We start from the raw sequence: 19,234 nt of genomic DNA on the forward strand, positions 1-19,234 counted from the left end.
CCATAGCATCTCATTAAGTGCTTGGTCACCTTGTACACCTGAAATTTTAGCCCTTTGAATACATTCTTTAATTACTCTGTTCATTCTTTCTACTAACCCATTAGCTTTCGGATTGTACAATGCTGTTCTGAAGTGATGCACTCCCCATTTTTTAAGGAAATCTTTCATGTTATCAGATGTGAACTGAACTCCATTGTCCATGACCAATGTGCTATGGATACCTTCTCTCATGAATGCTTCTGTCAGGAATTTAATGGTTTCGCTAGTGGTTATTTGGTTAACTATCTTGCACATAGTCCAGCGTGAGTGATAGTCCACTAGAACAAACATGTACTGACCTTTGTTCCCCAGATGACTCATAGGACCCAAGATATCAAGACCAAGTTTATCCCATGGCTTCAAAGGAATCTCTACTGGGGACAGTGGAACTCTACGTGTTGCATGAGATTTATCACTTGCTGCACATGCACAACAATCCTTCACTACTCTTTCTACCTCGTAGTCCATTTGGGGAAACCAGTAAATGGCACGCAATTTATTTTTTGTGAGACTGCGCCCTAAATGTCCCTCATGTGCTAATTCAACTAGTTTGTTCCTCAGTGCACTAGTGGGTACTACCCTTTCGCCTCTCATAACTAAATCATTAGTCACATGAAGTTCAAATCTGACATTCCAGTAGTTTTTTAACTGTTCTTCTACATCTTTTGCCCTTTCCGGCCATCCATTTATAATCTTGCTCTTGATTAATTGCAATATTTGGTCTTTCCCTGTTTCTTCAATCCATTCCTTCTTAGTGAGGCAAGCGAGATCTATCCAAAACATTGGTTCAGCTGCTTGTAAATTCTCTTCTTGTTCCTCCACACTCCCGTCTATTTTGTTGTCTACAGTGGATCTGGATAAGAAATCAGCTATGTTGTTTTTGTTTCCTGGTACATATTCTACACTAAAATTATATCCTTCCAGACCTAATAACCATTTAGCTATACGTGGGGTGGCACGTTCACTACCTCGCGTGGTGAATACATTAATTTAGGGTTTGTGGTCCGTTTTGACTACAAATGGTAGACCCCACAAGAAAAATTTAAAATGTGTTATGGCCCAGAAACAGGCCAATGTTTCCCTGTCGATGGTTGAGTATTTCTTTTCTGCGTCATTTAATGCTTTTGACGCAAAAGCTTCAATTCTTTCTTGACCATTAGCCTTCTGACATATCATGGCTCCCAACCCTTGCCCACTGGCATCTGTGGATACATACGTTTTTAGCTTAGGATCAAATTTTCCGAGATGAGGTGAATTAATTATGGCTTCTTTAATGTTACAGAATGCTTGTTGACATTCATGACTCCATTCAAATTGGGTGTTCTTCTTTAAAAGTGATCTGAGCGGGGCAGTCATTATAGCAAAATTCCTTACAAATTTCGCCATGTACTCAGCTAGGCCTAAAAATTATCTGAGTTCCTGTTTATTCGAAGGAGCTAAGGCTTCCTTAACTGCTCTCACCAGATTGTTTTTCGGTTTGACGCCCTCCTCCGAAATATTGTGACCCAGGTATTCTACTGATGGCACCCCAAACCGACATTTATCTCTCTTAATTGTCATTCCAGCCTTATCTAAGGCTTGAAGAACACACCTTAGAGTATTGTCATGCTCAGATTTGTTGTTCCCGTATATCAACACATCATCTTGGAAGCACAATACATGTTCCACATCTCTCAAAATGTTTTGCATGATACGTTGAAATACAGCTGCCGCCGAGGCTAACCCAAAGGGCATCCTGCGGTAACGGTAAGCTCCAAAAGGTGTAATAAAAGAGGTAAGGGAGCGTGAGGATGGATGCAGCTCCACCTGGTGATACGCTGACGAAAGATCCAACACGCTAAAAAATTTTGCTGGACCCATAGTGCTTATCATTTCATTAATTTTTGGCAGCGGAAACCTCTCTACCCAAATGTTCGCATTTAGATCCCTGAGATCCACACGCAAACCATGACCACTTGATTTCTTGGTGATCACGACTGGAGCAACCCATAATGCACTGTCAATTGGTTCTATAACTCCTAGCTGTTCTAACCGTACCAGTTCCTGTTTAAGGGGTTCTCTCATCATTAGTGGTACAGGCCTCGCCCTATGTGCAACAGGGACTGCACCTTCTTTAAGTATGATTTTGTGCTGGTAATCTACAAGTCGACCCAGTTTATCCTCAAAAAGGCTAGGAAATTCATCACATACAATGTAATCATTCTCTGGATTTTCCACTAACCAAACTGGTTCCTCTCTGTTAGGGTCTAAGCGTATTCCTAGATCACGTTGGTGTTCCCAACCTAATAAATTCAAGCCTTTGCTGGTAAAGTACACCTTGCCCTTAGTCGATCTACCCTTAAAAGTTATCTGCATAGATATCATTCCCTTTAAAGGTATAGGATTGCTATTGTATCCACCCGGACTGATATCCACTGGTTGCAACTCGTACCCTTTATCCTTGAATTTGCTCTTGTAAGTGTCAAAATTTATAAACGTAAATGGTGAACATGAATCAGCATATATTTTATTCGTTCTCCATCGAGAGCTATTTCACATGATGGATACTTGGTCTTCATGTCTGTGACCTCATCACTCTCCTTCACTTGCAGTACAAATTTGTTATGATTGTCTTGAGTCTCTTCCACTTTATGTACGGTTTTCCTACCATAATTCTCATTTTTCTCTCCCTTACAAACGCTTGCATAGTGTCCCTTGTTCCCACACTTTCTGCATATGCAATTTTGGGCTGGACAATCTGGGCTGTTAGCCAAATGTTTCACACTACCACACTTGAAACACCTATTCCTGTAGTTCCCTACCATACTTTTCTTACTAGTGATTTCCTGAATCTTGTGTTCCTCAAATCTACTGTGTTCTTTACCTTCTTGATTAGGTGTTGGTTTCACTTCCATTACCTCCTCTTTAATGGAAGAATTTTTAAAAGCCTTTATGCATTCTGCTGTTTGCTCAATGCTCTTAGCTATTTCAATGGCTTCCTTCAAAGAAGGGCTTGTGGTTAATAGTCTTTCCTGTACTTTGCTGTTATTGGTACATCTCACCAATTGGTCCCTAATAAGAGAGTCTTCAAGGTGGCCAAAATCGCAGGTCGCAGCCAGACCTCTCAGACAAGCTATGTAACTTGAAACTCTCTCTTCCCTTCCTTGGACTCTAGTGAAATATTTGTGTCTTTCTAACACAATGTTTACTTTTACTCCAAAATGCCCTTCTAATTTCCTAAAAGTCTCCTCATATACATCTAGCTCTCCATCCACATCATCCTCCTCCTCCCCATAATCCGTTAAATTGTCGTATACTTTACGCCCATGTACACCTAAATTGTGCAATAAAATGTGCTGTTTCCTAAGTGGAAAAAATCTTTCTCCACCAATCGCTATTAGGTAAGATTCAAATAACCTTCTCCAGTCCTTCCATAATAGGTTAGGTTCCCCTTCCTCATTTAGAAAAGGAGGAGGTTGATTCATGCTAGCTGCAGCCATGTTCTCTACAGTTTTTTTTGTTTTTTTCTACGTAGATTATAATTATCTAACTAACTATTTCTCAACCACAACACCGCTAATAGAAAGGACTGTATACCTTCTAGAAAGATTACTGAATTCTATTGACACTGTTTGGAAACAGGAAGTTATTTCCACACTAAGAACAACCAACTATTGAAATACAGATAACATAGACCGTCCCTAACGACTTTGTTAATTGTCAATGAAACATTCTGGGAAATGTAGACAAGATGTTAAGTACTTGACGTGATGTGGAAGCCTTGCTAACCACAACAAAGAATGAATTGCTGCCGAACGTTTCATCCGAGAACTGCCTCCTGATGACCCCCTCACAGCGCGCCACCCAGGAAGGCTCACAGAGGGTTTCCTGACAACAGTCTAAAACCGCAGTCCAATCGCGTCTATGACCGCTCGGGAACAGCCTCTCAATGACGCCTTTCAACGCGCTAATATGAAGGCTTTAAGACGTGAGCTGACGAAATTCAGAGCCGAGTTCAGTCGCGTCCTTTTTTTTTTTCTTTTGGTTTATTGTACTGTTTGGACGGACTTCCGATGCAGAAAAGGAGCGCTTCCTACCCGATTCTGAGTGCACCGGTTCAACTGTGTCTCCACTTTTGTTTAGTGTCCAAAAATGACGTACTCTCGCTGAACCCAGGAAACGCCTCACTAGCGCCACTTACTTGATAGAATAAAGAGGTGCTTCCTCGCCTATCACCTCTCGCTTCAACTCGAAATTTCTGGCGTGGATATGCTAAACCACCCTGCTGCTGCGGAGAAACTTCTTTACACCTTCACCAGTGGTAACTTGGCTTGTAAGCTGATCTGCTTCCGAACCTTCACAGCGGTGAAATTATCAAAACGACATTCCGCTCTACTGAGGACTTCGAAACTCGTCAACCAGACAGAAGAGTGGCCAAACAGATACAGGGGTGAGGAGTCACACTGCCCCTGCGCAGTTCTTTACTTGCAGATAAGGTATCCCATCCTCGTCGCCAATTTAAGTTATCCTGTAGTAATCACACAGGTAACTCAGAGAAAAGATGTTTATTCCTCAACTCCTCACAGGCCACTGCTCAAAACCCTTCAACATTCTATAGCAAGCTCCCGGTAGTTCCAAAGTCCCAACATTCTAGGGTGAACGGAACATACTACTATCACTACTTGGGCAAGAATTATGTACATATTTAACCCATACTCTATGTCTCTATGTTATGCTGATATTCACATATATATATAACTATTTACAATGACAGAAGATGTTCTCTTCTATACAATACTTATAACAGATACCTTGTTGGCACGAGGGCATCTAGCGAGCTCATCTCCACTACCATGAAAGGTGCCCTTATTACTAGGTAGGCACCAGAGATGTACAGGAGGAAGTTCAGGGAGAGTAGGAAACGCAATTACCAGACCTTGCTTGAGTGTGCGGATTCCTTCTGCAGAGCACTGGATGGTTGGGTGAAGGGCAGTGAGGTAACAGATTATCAGAGGCTGTACAATTTGTATGGGGACACCTGTCTAGTCTGTGTTTTCCAGAGCTACACCAGCACTTGATTGACAGCAAGCTTACTGACCCCAGGAAGTTTGCTCAGCAGGAGGACAGCTGGATGAGTACCAGGGACCCACAAGAAGTGGTATGTGGGAGACTCAGCCAAGGGTGGGCAGGGTCCCAAACAGATGAAGAAGGGGGAGACAAGGATAAAAGTAAGAAGTCCTCAAAAAGGCCGCAAACCAGTTCCCAAGGTAAAGATTCCCAACTCCCTGTTGAAAAGAAAAGTTGGCTCCCTTCAGGAAAGCCTGCAGGGAAGGTACCCCTGAAGTATTTCACCTGTGGCCAGGAAGGGCATTTCAGGGGGGTTCCAAGTGTCTCAAGCGGGCACAGCCCTCCCCACCAGTTGGCAGTCACACTGGTGGCCAGTGTAGCACTTGGTGAGGAGTTGGCCCCAGTCAGTGGTGTGGAGCCAGCTGAGTTAACCCTTATCTCCCTGGGTGAGGTGGTCCAGAGAACCACCTCACCCTGACAATACTAAGAAGCACCGGCAGTGGGTGACCATCAGTGGGAGGAGGGTGGCGGCTCTGAGAGACACAGGAGCCAGTATGACAACTGTCTGCTGTCATCTGGTGTCTCAAGAGCAGGTAATCCTTAATGTGGTCCACCAGGTTGTAGCAGTAGACAACAGAGAGCGCCTATACGTGGTAGCTCAGGTTCCCTTTTAATGGGAGGGTCTCGGGTTTCTTGAAGGTAACTGTGAGTCCATCCATGCCTGTTCACAGTCTGCTAAGTAAGGACCTGCAGCATACTATCTGGAAGGAGGTGGAGTTCAGGTCGCACTTGGAGATGTTAGGATTGCCAAAGTGGATGTGCATGACCACACGGTCCATGGCCGCCACAGAGGGTGATCAGAAGGATCTGGAGCCTGAAACAATGGCCCAGGTGCCTGCCAGGAGGAGGAGGGTCAAGGGGTGCAGGAAACCTGCTCCTGAGATTCCCGCAGGGGAAGAAGTGGCCAAACTGGGGGACCTGCCTGGGCTGACCCATTGGCAATGAGAAGGAGGCCCCACCAGGAAGGAGTTCTGCGTAGTGCAGAAAATGTTCCCCACTCTTGAGGGTCTTCGGAAGCAGGCCGAAGCCCAGGCATCTGGTGTCACCTCTGGATCTCACCTGATATACTGGGAGAATGATCTCCTATATAGAGAGCCTAAGGTTGCTGAGTCTGGGGCAGCCTGTGTGCTGGTGATATCCCAGTGTTTCAGAGCCTTCCTACTGGGACAGGCTTAAGGTGTGCCACTGGCTGGTCATTTGGGGCAGGACAAGACCTTTGACTGGCTTGTCCCCCACTTTCATTGGCCCCAAATGAGGAAGGCCTCAAATGCGTTCCCCAGGACCTGTCAAACCTGCCAGATGAGTCGCAAATCTGGGATGAGGTGCAAGGATCCTCTTCGACCGCTTCCTGTGGTGAGCGCCCCTTTTCAGCAGGTGGGCATTGAAATTGTGGAGCCTCTGGATCCCAAGACAGCTATGAGCAACAGGTCTATCCTGGTCTTGGTGGACCATGCCACCTAGTATCTAGAAGCTATTCCTCTGAGGACAGTGACTGCACCCACCATGGCCAGGGCACTTATCTTTACCCTTGTCCTTTGTCCAGCCCAATTTTTCTTCTTCACAAGCCTGCCCCACCCGGTGTCATACCCAAACTAACGTTCTGTATTGACTACTGGGGGCTTAATGCTGTCACCAAGACTGACGCAACCCCATCCCCGAGCTGATGAGCTCATTGACTGTTTGGGAGCTGCTAATTTCCTCAGCATGTTTGAGCTAACCTCTGAGTACTGGCAGATTGCCTTAACCGAGGGGGCCAAAGAGAGTTTGTGTTCTGAACACTAGAGGGACATTACCAGTTCTGTGTTATGCCCTTTTGGTTGAAGAATGCCCCTGCCACCTTCCAGAGGCTGGTCAACAGGGCCCTGGCTAGGTTGGAGAACTTCCGTGCCGCCTGCCTGGATGACATTGCAGTCTTCAGCTCTAGCTGGGAGGACCACTTGTACCACCTCCAGGAAGTGTTTGAGGGCTCTGCAGAGTGTAGGCCTCATTATCAAGGCCAGTAAGTGCCAGATAGGGCAGGGATCTGAGGCGTACTTGGGACACCAGGTAGGGAGCAGCAAGGTGGCACCCCTACAAGCCAAGACTGATACTATTCTGGCTTGGGCACCCCCAAGACCCAGGCAGAGGTAAGAGCCTTTTTTAGGTCTCACCGGATACTACAGGAGATTCGTCAAGGGATATGGCACCATAATTGCCCCCTTGACAGAACTGACTTCGAAGAAGCAGCATTGTCAGGTGACCTAGACAGAGGCATCCCAGAACGCTTTTGACACCCTGAACGAGGCCATGTGCACTACACTTGTGCTCAAGGCTCCTGACTTATCCAAGGAATTTGTGGTGCAGACAGATGCCTTAGACCATGGTGTGGGAGCCACGCTCTCACAGCTAAACGATCAACCTGTAGCTCCATCAGTAGGAGGTTACCTTCCCAGGAACAGAGGTGGAGGCCAATAGAAAGGGCAGCTTTTGCTGTGGTCGGGCGCTAAAGAAGCTAAGACCCTACTTGTTTGGGACTCACTTCCGGGTTCAGACAGACCACAGGCCCCTCAGATGGTTAATGCCGATGAGGGGTGAGAATCCTAAACTGTTGACGGTGGAACATCACCCTGGCACAGAACATGCCAATGCTGATGGTCTGTCCAGGTTCTTCCGCCTTAGTGATGAGAACTCCCATGAAGTTGGGTAGTTCTCTCCACTTTCAGCTGCGGGGGACACGTGTTAGACCTGTCAGCTCTTCGCATGATTCCCCTGTCTTTTTGGCTTCTGACGCCCTGTTTTTGATCCTGTGCTGAATTTAGTTTTTGCTGGCTTTATGACTCTGTGCTCTTTACCACTGCTGACCAGTGCTAAAGTGCAAGTTCATCCTGTATAAATGGCATTGGTGATTGTTTTTTCTATGATTGGCATATGTGATTTACTAGTAAGTCCCTAGTACAGTGCACAGTGTGTGCCCAGGGGCTGTAAATCAAATGCTGCAAAAGTACCTGCAGCACTGATTGTGCCACCCACATGAGTGGCCCTGTAAACATGTCTCAGACCTGCCACTGCATGGTCTGTGTGGGCAGTTTTAACTGTCATGTCGACCTGGCAAGTGCACACACTTGCCAGGCTGAAACCTCCTCTTTTACTACATGTAAGTTTACTCCTAAGATAGGCCCAAGGCAGCTACATGGCAGGGTGCAGTGTATTTATAAGGCAGGACATATACTGGTGTGTTTTACATGTGTTTTACATGTCCTGATAGTGAAATACTGCTGAATTTGGTTTTCACTATTGCAAGACCTATTTCTCCCATAGGTTCCCATAGGTTCACATGGAGATTGCCTTGAATATCTTTTAAGTGTAATTTCCCTTTGGGAGCAGATAGAGATGTGGAGCTTGAGGTCTCTGAACTCACAATTTAAAAATACATGTTTTGGTGAAGTTGGCTTTTCAAATTGTAAGTTTGAAAATATAACTTTTAGAACTGGACATTTTTTTGCGTAACCATTCTGTGCCTCTGCCTGCTGTGGAATACCCATCTGGGTCACGGTGACAGTTGGGCTGTTTGTGAATTCACTCTAGTCAGTCACACAAAGGGAGGTGAGGTGTGCCCTGCATATCCTGATGGGCCTTCCTGGGCTAAAGTGTAGGGAGAAGCTGACACTTGCACCTGAATAGGGCTATGCCTGTCCTTACACAAAGCAGTCTCAAACTCCCTGGAGTGTGTCTGGGGTCAGGGCCGGAAGGGAAGGGTCTTGTACACTACAAAGGCTTTCCTTTGAAGTTTGCCTACTTCAAAGGCAGAAATGAGTATAAGTATTGTACTTCTGAGACCACAACTTCAGAACACTTCTGGACTGCGGACATTCTGCCAGGAAGAAGAGCTGGAAGCCATAGGAGGGACTGCCTGTCTGCCTGTTGCTTTGTTGTGCTGGTTTGCTGCTTGGTGCTTCTGTCCTGGGAGTGAAATGGAAGGACTTTGCTTTCTACATCCTGCTTTCCAAGGTTCTCCAAGGGCTTGAAATGAGCTTGCCTCCAGTTAGAAGTCTCAGAGACATCAAAGACTTCATCTGCCACTACCTGGACTCTTCTGCTGAGACTCCTGACTTGCCAAGAGGTGCCAAATCCAGTCCCTGTGCCCTTGGAGGTGGGAACTGGTGTCTTGAGGAAGCAAATCCACGCATTGACGTGCCTCGGCTGAAAATCGCCTGGCTTGTGACAGAAGAATTGATTCAGAGCCTGCTTTACAGGGGAAAAATTGACGCACTGCCTGTAGGACTGATTTAGCGCCTGTTTCACCGCGGCTCCATCATCACCGCGCACCTGGATATTCCCACGCATCATCCCTGGGCATCACTTTCGCATCGACCCCGCACCGCAACAAGGAACCGAGGCTGCGTGACTGGAAACCAATGCATCACCTCTCCGGTGGGGAGAACGCTGATGAATCACCTCCTCTGCCAATAAGGAACCGACGTATCACATCCCCTGCCAATAAGGATCTGACGCATTGCCTCTCCTGCGAGGAGAGAATTGCTGCATCATCTTCCCTGCCAGTAAGAAACAGGCGCATCACCTCTCCTGCGCAGCAAGGAACCGATGCATTGCCTTGTTTTTCCAGTGCCTCACCTCCTCTGTGGCCTCCATCGTCTACGTTTTTGATGCATGCATCCCAGGTACTGTGTGTTAAAAAGATACAATCATTGATTCCTCTGGATTAAGACTCTTTGCAACTTTTAAAAAGTGATATCTTTACTTGTGTCTGTTGGATTTTTGTCGTTTTTGTCTTGTTTTATTCAGATAAATATTGGCTACTCTTCTAACTTGGTGTGGAGTCTTGTGTAGTGTTTTTACTGTGCTACTGTGTGTGTATACACAAATACTTTGCGTCTGAGACAAGCCCGACTGCTTGAGGCAAGCTACCAAGGGATTGAGCAGGGCGTATCTTGGCTGAGTGACTCCCTTACCCTGACTAGAGTGAGGGTCCCTATTTGGACAGGATGCAAACCACTGCCACCTAAAGGCCCCATCTACTGTATAACACCACCTGAGAAGGGCCCTTGGACTTACTGTTTTACAAATGAGGTACTGTGCTAGAGCCCATTATGGCTTGAGCATGATCAGATTGGCACTTTCCCTTTCTTTGCTTCTGATCCCCCACACCAAGTTCCACTGTACCAAACACCCTCTGCGGTTCCTCCCTGCCCTGGCTCCCACTTCTCACTTCCAGTGCAGTCCTTTCTTCAGCTCTGGGCTGCATTAAGAGAACTTGCCTCGACCTCTAGGCCATTTGGAAAAGTGGCAGTGGGCTGCCCCCCAGGTTAGATTAATTGTGTTCTGATGTTGGAAGAGACAATTTTTAGGGGAGTGCAGCTCAATCTTTCAGTCCTTTTCTTGCAGTAGGTTATTGTTTTTCCTTCTTCAGGTGTACTGTTTTTCCATTCTCTGCTATTGGTTCCCCCAACCTTCCCCTCATCCCAAGCTCCTCTGTACCCCTAGCCCTTTGCTACTCCTCCTGCCAGGTCACCCCCTCTAACATCCAGTGGGGCCTTTTCTTAGCTCCAGACTGCACTGTGAGTACTGCGAGCTCTACCTCTGCTGACCTAGAGGTCACCTGAAAGGTGTGAGTAGACTACTCCTTATGCTTCTTTTGTAGCCAGAGCAATTGAAGTAAGGCAACTCTCGTTTCACCCTCAAATGTCATTGTCTGCTAATAACGAAAATTGAAGTTGTCTGGCATGAAACTCTAGAAGATCAAGGGTATGCCTCTGCATGTAAAATTATTAAGAGCCTGGGTCTCTGGTGTGAAAGAAAAGGCATTGGGCTCACCTAGAGTAGTGGGGACAAAAGGGTACCATAGGGTAGGCTGTTTTGCTATTGTGCTGTTGAAGCGCAGTCTACCAAGTGCTTTGTTTTTCAACCTCACATATGTAGATTGCTAGGGTCTGACCATGAGCCAGCTAATGCTTGCCTACCTTTGTAAGTGCTTGGAATAATAAAAGGAGCTGTTTTGACAGCATGTGAATATGTGTGCTTCTAATGTGCTCACAACTAAGTGGTATCAATATAATCTATCGCAAAGTAACTGAAGTAAATGCATGGAATGCTTTTTTTTCTTGAGAGCATATGACCAATCACAATAACCAACATTTAACCACTGGATTAACCACTAAATTTGGGTTCTAGAGTAGTGTACTAATCTCCAAAAAGCGCTTCAACGTCTCACCAGTGATAGACAAGGTTCGATAGCGAAGGCGGGCAGTTGAGAACTGGGCGATGGAACGGTGCCTCAGGGCCACATGTGAGCTGGTTTATTAAGGCCTCAGTTAACCGGCCCACAGAGCCTTACAGAGTCCCAGCTTCGGCCCAGCATCCTGTGATTGTGGGCAAATCAACTAATTTCCCACGGCCTAAATAAAAATGAATTTGATCTTGTGTAAATTAACCGGTACTCATGTAAATTGCTTCAATGCCTTTGGCCCAAGTTCATGCTATATAAAGCTACACAAACAAAAAATAAACTGTCAGATTCTGCAAAGGCCAGAGCCATGATAAATAATGAGGACTCTTTATATAAAAACACACATATTCCTTTTCAAAATGGCTTTTCTGCTTTTGTCTCGGTTTAGCTCACCTTTAAGAAAAGATTTTAATGTGCTTTTGCATTTGGTTTGCTTTTAAATTATGTAATGACCAGAGTTAAAAAGACTGGCTTAGGGTGATTTTCTTCATTTTCGTTCAAGCTACAACATTAAAATACTTGTCATGCTGGTAAAAAAATGGCCAGGTGGCCAGCTGGGAACACTAGTCAGATATATGTCTGTGGCAGTTGTATTTCACCTTGCCAGCCTGGCCAAACTGCAGTGCTTTTAGTTTTCACCAACTTTACCGGCTCTATAAGCTTTCAAATGCTTAATTTAACATTTCTCTAAAAATTTGTCCAGGGAGACTAAACAAATGGTGATAAATGAAAAGGATGATCCAGGTATGTGAGCCACTTTTTGAGAGTGCCCTGGCCTAATTGTGATCCCAATACAACCATGGACGTCATTTGAAATGGTCGCCAGGGGTCACAGCTCCGAAGTAGCAAATTCAGTGTCAGGAACACACTGACAGCATCTCCTTCAGTTGGGGCTCCACTCTCTTTGTTTTCTGTCAATTTTATATCACACTAATAGTGAATAATATTGTATGATTCACTAATAGTGTAACAAAAATGGAATACAATTAGCTGGAATATGCCCTTCCATGGCATCTGAGATAAGTAAAAATTGCTTTTAAATGTATGCTATGTGCATGCTTGCAGGTGAGAATGTGTTTATGTGAGAAAAAGTGTGTGTGTAAGTGTAAATGTTTGTGTATGTGTAAGTACACGCGTGTGTGACTGAAAGTAGAGGTAAAAGGATGTTTGATGTTACTTCCGCTACCCCTGGCATTTTGGTGAATTGACGTCCGTGAATATAACCCTGGTGGCAGAAACAACTGTATAAATACAGGGACACTGACATTATGTGGCAGGAGAGGGCCAAATAATGCAGCAGGGTTGAGAAACTATGCGGCAAGAAATGGCAAATTATGCGGCACATTTTGTAATAGTATTACTTCATTATTTTGACATTTTTACACTTGGTAACATGGTATGGCCATTGGTTGTACCATGTTACTTACTACTAGCTAACACCCAAATATAGCAATAAGCAACACAAAGGTGACCAGTCCAGCTTTGAAAAAGTCGTTCCACTGCGCTACAGAACGTGTCGCTGCGTATTAGTAACTTCTGAAAAGTTTGAGCTAGAAACAACATTTTTTGTTTTAAAAACAATTATGTGTCAAATGCGGCAAATCTATAATTATGCAAAAATCTCACGGCCGCACAATCTAACAGCTCCAGTGGCCCTGTATAAATACAGTTACAACCTGCTGTTTTGCACGGGTTGATGTTTCTCTGTTGGCATTTTAATCAGTCCTTATCGTTTTGTGACTGCGGCTTGTTTTCGGGTGTTTTTTTTCAGTTCCCTGGTACTACAGGAGAATTTTGATAAAACACTTGTGCTTGTTTTGTAAAGCAGGTTCTGCGCATGCTCAGTGTGTCTTTCGGTCTGCGAGGCTTTGCTTTCTCTTTAGTTACTTTTTGTCTTCACGTGTGACTTTTAGCAACAAATATTAAAGTTCGGGCTGAATATACGAGCACTGACGGAGCTACTCGCCACAGCAGGAACGTTTCATATGAGCCGGCCTTTCCCCTGCCCTCCTTCGTGGAAGGGATAACGGGTTAACCACCTTCAACTTCGCGTAATGCTCGAGGAAAGAAGAACCGCCCCCCAAAAAATTACCCTTCGCAAAGAACCTTTATCCTCCTCGTAAACCAGGAGTTTTATGGCATGGGAGCGTACAAGGACCTGTCTGGAGGGCTGGATGAGCGGAGATGTCCACTTCGGAGCTCCTAGGGCAGTGTTGTGTAAAACTTCCGTCCCCCCACAGCCCTGCGGATTATTAGCGTCGGGACATCTAATCCGCATCTTTCCTCATGATGCGGACTTCAGAGCTCTGCCGGACACAGGGTTCAGGACATGCAGCCCGCGGGTAGAGGAGGCGGTGGAAGGCCCCCAGGATGCGGCTGGTGTTGGCGGGACTGGCTATCTACCTGGCCGCTGCCAGCCTGTGCCGCGCTGTCTGCGACGATGCTAAGGTAAGATGCAGTGAGTTTCTGTCTGGTGAGTTCTAGTCGGGTGAAACTAGATTTCAGTCTATCGCTTGCCAGGGTCAGTAGCTCCCCACACACGCACAGCGCGTTTTGTTTGCATTCTGGAACCTGTAGTCCTACATTTATAGTGGGAAAACAAACTGCAAGTAGCAGAACGCACAGAAAAAAAGCAGGACGGGGTAAATTCATCACGCCCAACAGTGAACAGATTTTGAGCTTTGAACTCTGTCAAGGGACATCAGAGACCTACGGACACCGGTCAGTTTATTTTTGCAATTGTACCCTTCATTGACATGGCCCAGAGACATTAGAGCGCTTCACAGTAGCGCAAGAAGCCCTTCTGGGCTAACAACCAACATAACACGGTTAGGATCAAACAAACAGACAGAGCCAGCAGTTCGTACCCGGATACACAGTACCGGGCAAGAAGTACTTGGATAACGATCACCATAAAACAACCGATAAGCACCAGGAAAATAGCTAGAACAACAGTTTGTGCATCTGTCATAGGATTCAGGCGGACATGTGGACCAGGTGAGGAAATCACACTTGACGTGGCAGCGGGAGGTATCTGGACCAAGTGACCTGGACTGGGTGAGCACAAGGCGCCTGACACGGGATAGCTTGAGATTTCTGGGATGGTTAAGCTAGTCACATTTGGCACGGGACAACTTGCCAACTGCGTTGTGGCTGACCGTCTCACCGTTGGCGTGGGACAGCTGGTCGGCCCCAGTCCGGCATTCGCCGGGCAGTGGCTCGACTCTGGGGCCCGGCTGAATAGCGGGCCACACGTGAGCCAGGGCTCTGTTCTGCAGATCGAGGAAGAGTTGAACTTGAAACATCCTGCTCAATTAAGGGAAGCTGTTGTAATAAATGTAGTTATGTATTTACTTCTTCCTCTGGCGTTGAAGGTTAAAATGTACTAAGAACTACCCAGGTGCACGCTCTTAAGTGCCACATAGTTGACACCTTCTGAGACCTGATTGTCTTTACCGCTAATGTATAGGCTTAATATTCAGGTGCACTGCATCGACAAGAATACAAGGTAGGTCAGTTACAGTAATGTACCGAGTGCTCTGCCTTTCTCATATTTCATTCCATACCACGTAGTTTTGGTGGCTTCGGAGTATTTTGCAGTTGTAGCTTTGTATTTTCGGGTAGGTTCCCTTTTTGTGATTGAATTACACTCACGCCACTTATCTTCTTTTTATAAATTTCTTACCTAGTGTGAGGAAAACTTATCATGTGAATTGCATAGTTTGCATGTGAGCGTTTTTAAACACTACACTTTTTTAACTTTGGAAATACAGATATGCAGTGACCACTTCCCTTTTCTATAAATAAAAGAAACCGGAAGAGATTACCTTTGACACTAAATTGCAGATTGTCTGACCGGGAAACCTGAGCTCAAAACCCAGCTTCCCCACGAGGTCAATTGTGCGATCGGGGGTAAACCATTTTACCACACTGTGTCTCATTTCGTTAAACAAAACGTTGGGAGCACATAGAAGAGGTTTAGCTGCGGGTCTGCTCAGTACAAGAACTCTTCCTTTATATAGGGTTATGAGTGTATATTGATGCTGACCCATGATATTGTCCTTAAGCAATTACTTAATAAATTATTGTACGTTTATTATTATTTTTAGACATTCTTTTCTTTTAACAACTATTAACCAATACAAGAATACATCTAGTGTATTAGATTGAAAAACAAATATTACATTTTTTTTTTTTTTTTAAATAGACTTTTCATATTTTTATATTTAATTTGTAGCATGATAAACATGATTATACTTTTGATGGCTCACCTTGTACTGTCTGAGACCTAACTCCCAAGCCAGATCTCTGACTCCTTTCTGCCTGTGAATTGAGAGACTTGCATAGCTGTGCTGTGGAATGGATGAGATACTCACATTTCCTCTATGACATCTTAAGTAAGCAAGGCTGAGTGAGCTGTGGCAGCATGACATGGGACCCTTGCTCAATGTGTGAAATTGTAAGTACCAGGGTCCAAGCCATTTCTCAGGAGGCCAGCACAGCTCAAACAACCCACTGTCCCTTCAACCTCTGCCAGATGAGGGATCCAGCACCATCTACCAGTCGTCACAAACACAAGTGGGACATTTTGAGCTAATCCACGCCTTCTCAAGCTTTAGGAATGGCCTAGATGCGCTAGCCTCATATGTTTTTAAAATTGAATTCAAAATAGATACCTCAGCACACTTAGACTGTTACATGCACCGTGTGATTAACTGTTATCTGAGATAAATTTCCGAAGTCAGTATTTCCAAAATTTTCTTTCAGGATTCATGGAGTACCCAGTCCAGCTATTACGATCTTCCGAGTGTAGAATAGTCCAATTAACAGCCAACACGTGCAGGTCCTTACTTTGGACTGGGACGCCACTTCTCCCGCGTGGTCTCAGATTACAGTTTATAAGGGCTTACTTTATGTTGCCGACCATTCACCTGTGACTTGTTGCTCGATATATTAATCAGCAGACAGTATCAATTTCGGCTCACTACTTGGGGGATCCTACCTCCAGATTTCACAGTGGGATCACCTCGGCCCATGTTATTTATCTGCACCTGCATATACTATCAGTCTGGATACTTGATTCACACAGCTCTACTCAATATTGTTTAAACTTGGAGTTCCATTTGGATCAGACATCTTAATGGACGTTCTTAGCCTTGAAAAAGTCACTATATGTGACAAAACACATGTTACTGGGCTTTGGTCCACTGCCGCAGGTATCTTTAGGGGTAGGATACTTTGTCACAACAGCACCTATTCTGAAACTCCTGCTGTAGAATTATATTTTGCCTTATACTTGTTTCACTCTGGATGTGCAATATGTAATCTACTACTACCACGCTTTTTGTGTTTTTAAAAGTATATGAAAGAGTAAAACACTATGCTGATCTTTAAAGAAAAAAGGCAGACACACCACTTGTGGTAGACTGTCATAAGTAAGTGGTAGAGAACATTTATCCAATGAACACATATGTAGACAATCATTCATTTGAATAAAGAATGGAACGTGAAGTAAAAAGAAAAATGGCTGTACTAGTCTTTTTCTGACTCCTATACTGCATGAGATTGTCTTAGGTGTGCTCAGTACAGACGTGGAGAGAGAAGCACATTTTTGTATTCAAAGACAGAAGCTCACTTGACAACTTCCACAGCCTTTTTTCTCAGCCCTTCTGTAAAGTACTTTGGATTGAATCCTTAAGATTCTTTTGTGTGGACTTTTTGCTTTTATGACAAATGTGACACTGGTCACTTGAGTTAGAGCCTTGAACACGCCCTAGGCCTGGCCGCCCCTATGGGGCGAAACACATGCTGGCTGTTGTCTCAAGAAGTTGAAGAACACAGAATAAACCAGTGTTACCTCACATTGGATCTTCGTTGCCATTCTTTATTCAAATAGATGATTGTCTACATATGTGTTCATTTGATAAATGTTCTCTATCATATATATTTTTTTACATATCAACAATCCTGTATGCTATTAGAAATTATTGATTATGTAAGGTTGTACAATAGTATCCCCAGGGAGGATGCAGCAAATTGTCCAGAGCTGCAGACTTTGGAAGTGGAGAACTAGGTTCGAGTCTTGGCGTTGGCTCAACATCTTGTGATTTTGGCAAATCACTTCATCTCCCTGTGCCTGAAGAAATGAAAGTGTTCTTGTGTAATGTAATCGGTGCTCATATAAAGTGCTCCAGTACCTTCGGGTTGAGTTTGCGCCATATGAAACTGCAAAAAAAACATAACCTTGTTGAATAACAGTACGAGTGGTGGGGTCCCTTAAGGAGATACCCAACACACAATATGAATACGGCAAAACACAAGATTTGGGATTTGAAGATCCCTTGTCTCCAAATTGTCATAAATAGGCGCCAGTCTTTAGAAACAAGTGCCAACGCAGAGCACTGGTAAACACCGGCAAATATTAAGCACTGCATATAACATTTAAAAATATGTGGAGTGGGAGAGCTGTTTACACCCAATATGAAGCAGGGTAAGACAGCAGCACTGCATGAACTACTCATGCTTTCCACGATGAGACAACATGAGTTCTATGGGCCTAGAGAATTGGGTCTTCATTTTACAGGATTGGACACATACTGGGGATTTATATCCTGCAGAGATGTGGGCTTTATGTTTTTACATTACAGAAAAGTTCAAGTTTAGTAATATAAGTATGTTGTAGGGAAAGCGGCACCAATAGATGTACACTTTTATCTAAAAAAAAAAGGTCTGTTCTCTCCAAATGCAGCAAGGCATTTAAACATTTTCTGTACATCTTAAGCAAGTTCATTTCGTTAGTGGGTGGGGATGCTCACATCATGGGAATGGTTAGCAGCTTCACAATGGAAATTGAATGTAGACCTGTCATGCACCACCCTTCCAGAAAACTCGGGCAGCAATATCAAGCTATTGTTAACTTTCACCTATAAATCGTCTACAGGTGCTTCTGTGTGAAAAGGCACTCATTACAAGTCATTAGGCCCTGTGGCATCTGGAAGAGGGTGAAGTAAATTAGTCTGTTGGGCTCTGCCACCTGAGAGGGGCACACTCGGCCACAGACACTGGATGCATGCTTGTTGGTAGAGGGCAGGGATTACAAGGAGAAGGTGTGGAGAGCCGGTGATGAATAGAGGGAAGGGATGAGGAGAATGCGCAGACAGGCTGTGCATGAAGGAGGGACAGCCTGGGAATGAGAGGAGAGACGGAGCTTTTGCTGAGCGATCAGCAGGGACGAGTAAGAAGGAAGGGGAGGGGGCAAGCCCCTGGTGAGGGAAAGGACAGGGTGAGAGGATACATGATGGAGAGCTTGTGCAGAAATCATGAGAAGCAGTGGAGGGACAGCAAATCTAGGATGAGTGAAGGGATAGAGTGAGAGAGGGTGGAGAGAGCACATGGACATCATGGGGGAGGGGGAGTGCATGAGTAAGAGAAGAAAGGGGAGCGGAGGAGCTGCGATTAATGAACGGGGTGACACACTCCGTGAGGCATGGAAGAGACACCTGAGCACGAGGCGGAGAAGAGAGTCGGGCAGCAATGAGTGAAAGCTAAGTGTGAGCAGGGGAGACACGCCTGCTGTGACTAGGGGAGGGCCAAGGAACCGAGGGTAGCCCGGGATGAGGGAGGTGCAGCTTGAGGAGAAGGGGGCAGGCTAAGCATGCTTGCTGAGTGGGTTGTGTCGACTGCTCTTCTCTTTCTGTTGCCTGTAACAACGAGACCCTCTAATTCCAAGCAGAATTTGATTAAAATTGTTTTTATTATTTGTAAAAAACAAAAACGTACACCTTTCCCCCAAATTGTTTGTATTGTTTTTAAACAGCTTACAAATGTTTCCTCAACAAGACTGTGTTATATACCTTAATAATACCA

The 19,234-nt window shown here is 45.0% G+C and overlaps 1 protein-coding gene across 2 annotated transcripts in view; it reads left to right on the forward strand.

Annotated features, from left to right (window-relative positions):
• Positions 1 to 13,205: 13,205 nt before the first annotated feature.
• Positions 13,206 to 19,234, forward strand: part of TP53I13 (tumor protein p53 inducible protein 13) — a 71,784-nt gene continuing 65,755 nt past the window's right edge. Inside the window, exon 1 of one of the 2 annotated variants that reach the window (XM_069226239.1) lies at positions 13,206 to 13,816. In XM_069226239.1, the coding sequence (XP_069082340.1) occupies positions 13,739 to 13,816 (78 nt within the window). In that variant the 5' untranslated portion in view covers positions 13,206 to 13,738. The remainder of the gene's footprint in view (positions 13,817 to 19,234) is intronic. The other variant, XM_069226240.1, reaches the window with a different exon arrangement.

Source organism: Pleurodeles waltl, chromosome 3_1 (assembly GCF_031143425.1).
Source record: "Pleurodeles waltl isolate 20211129_DDA chromosome 3_1, aPleWal1.hap1.20221129, whole genome shotgun sequence".
In the NCBI taxonomy this organism is placed as follows: Eukaryota; Metazoa; Chordata; class Amphibia; order Caudata; family Salamandridae; genus Pleurodeles; species Pleurodeles waltl.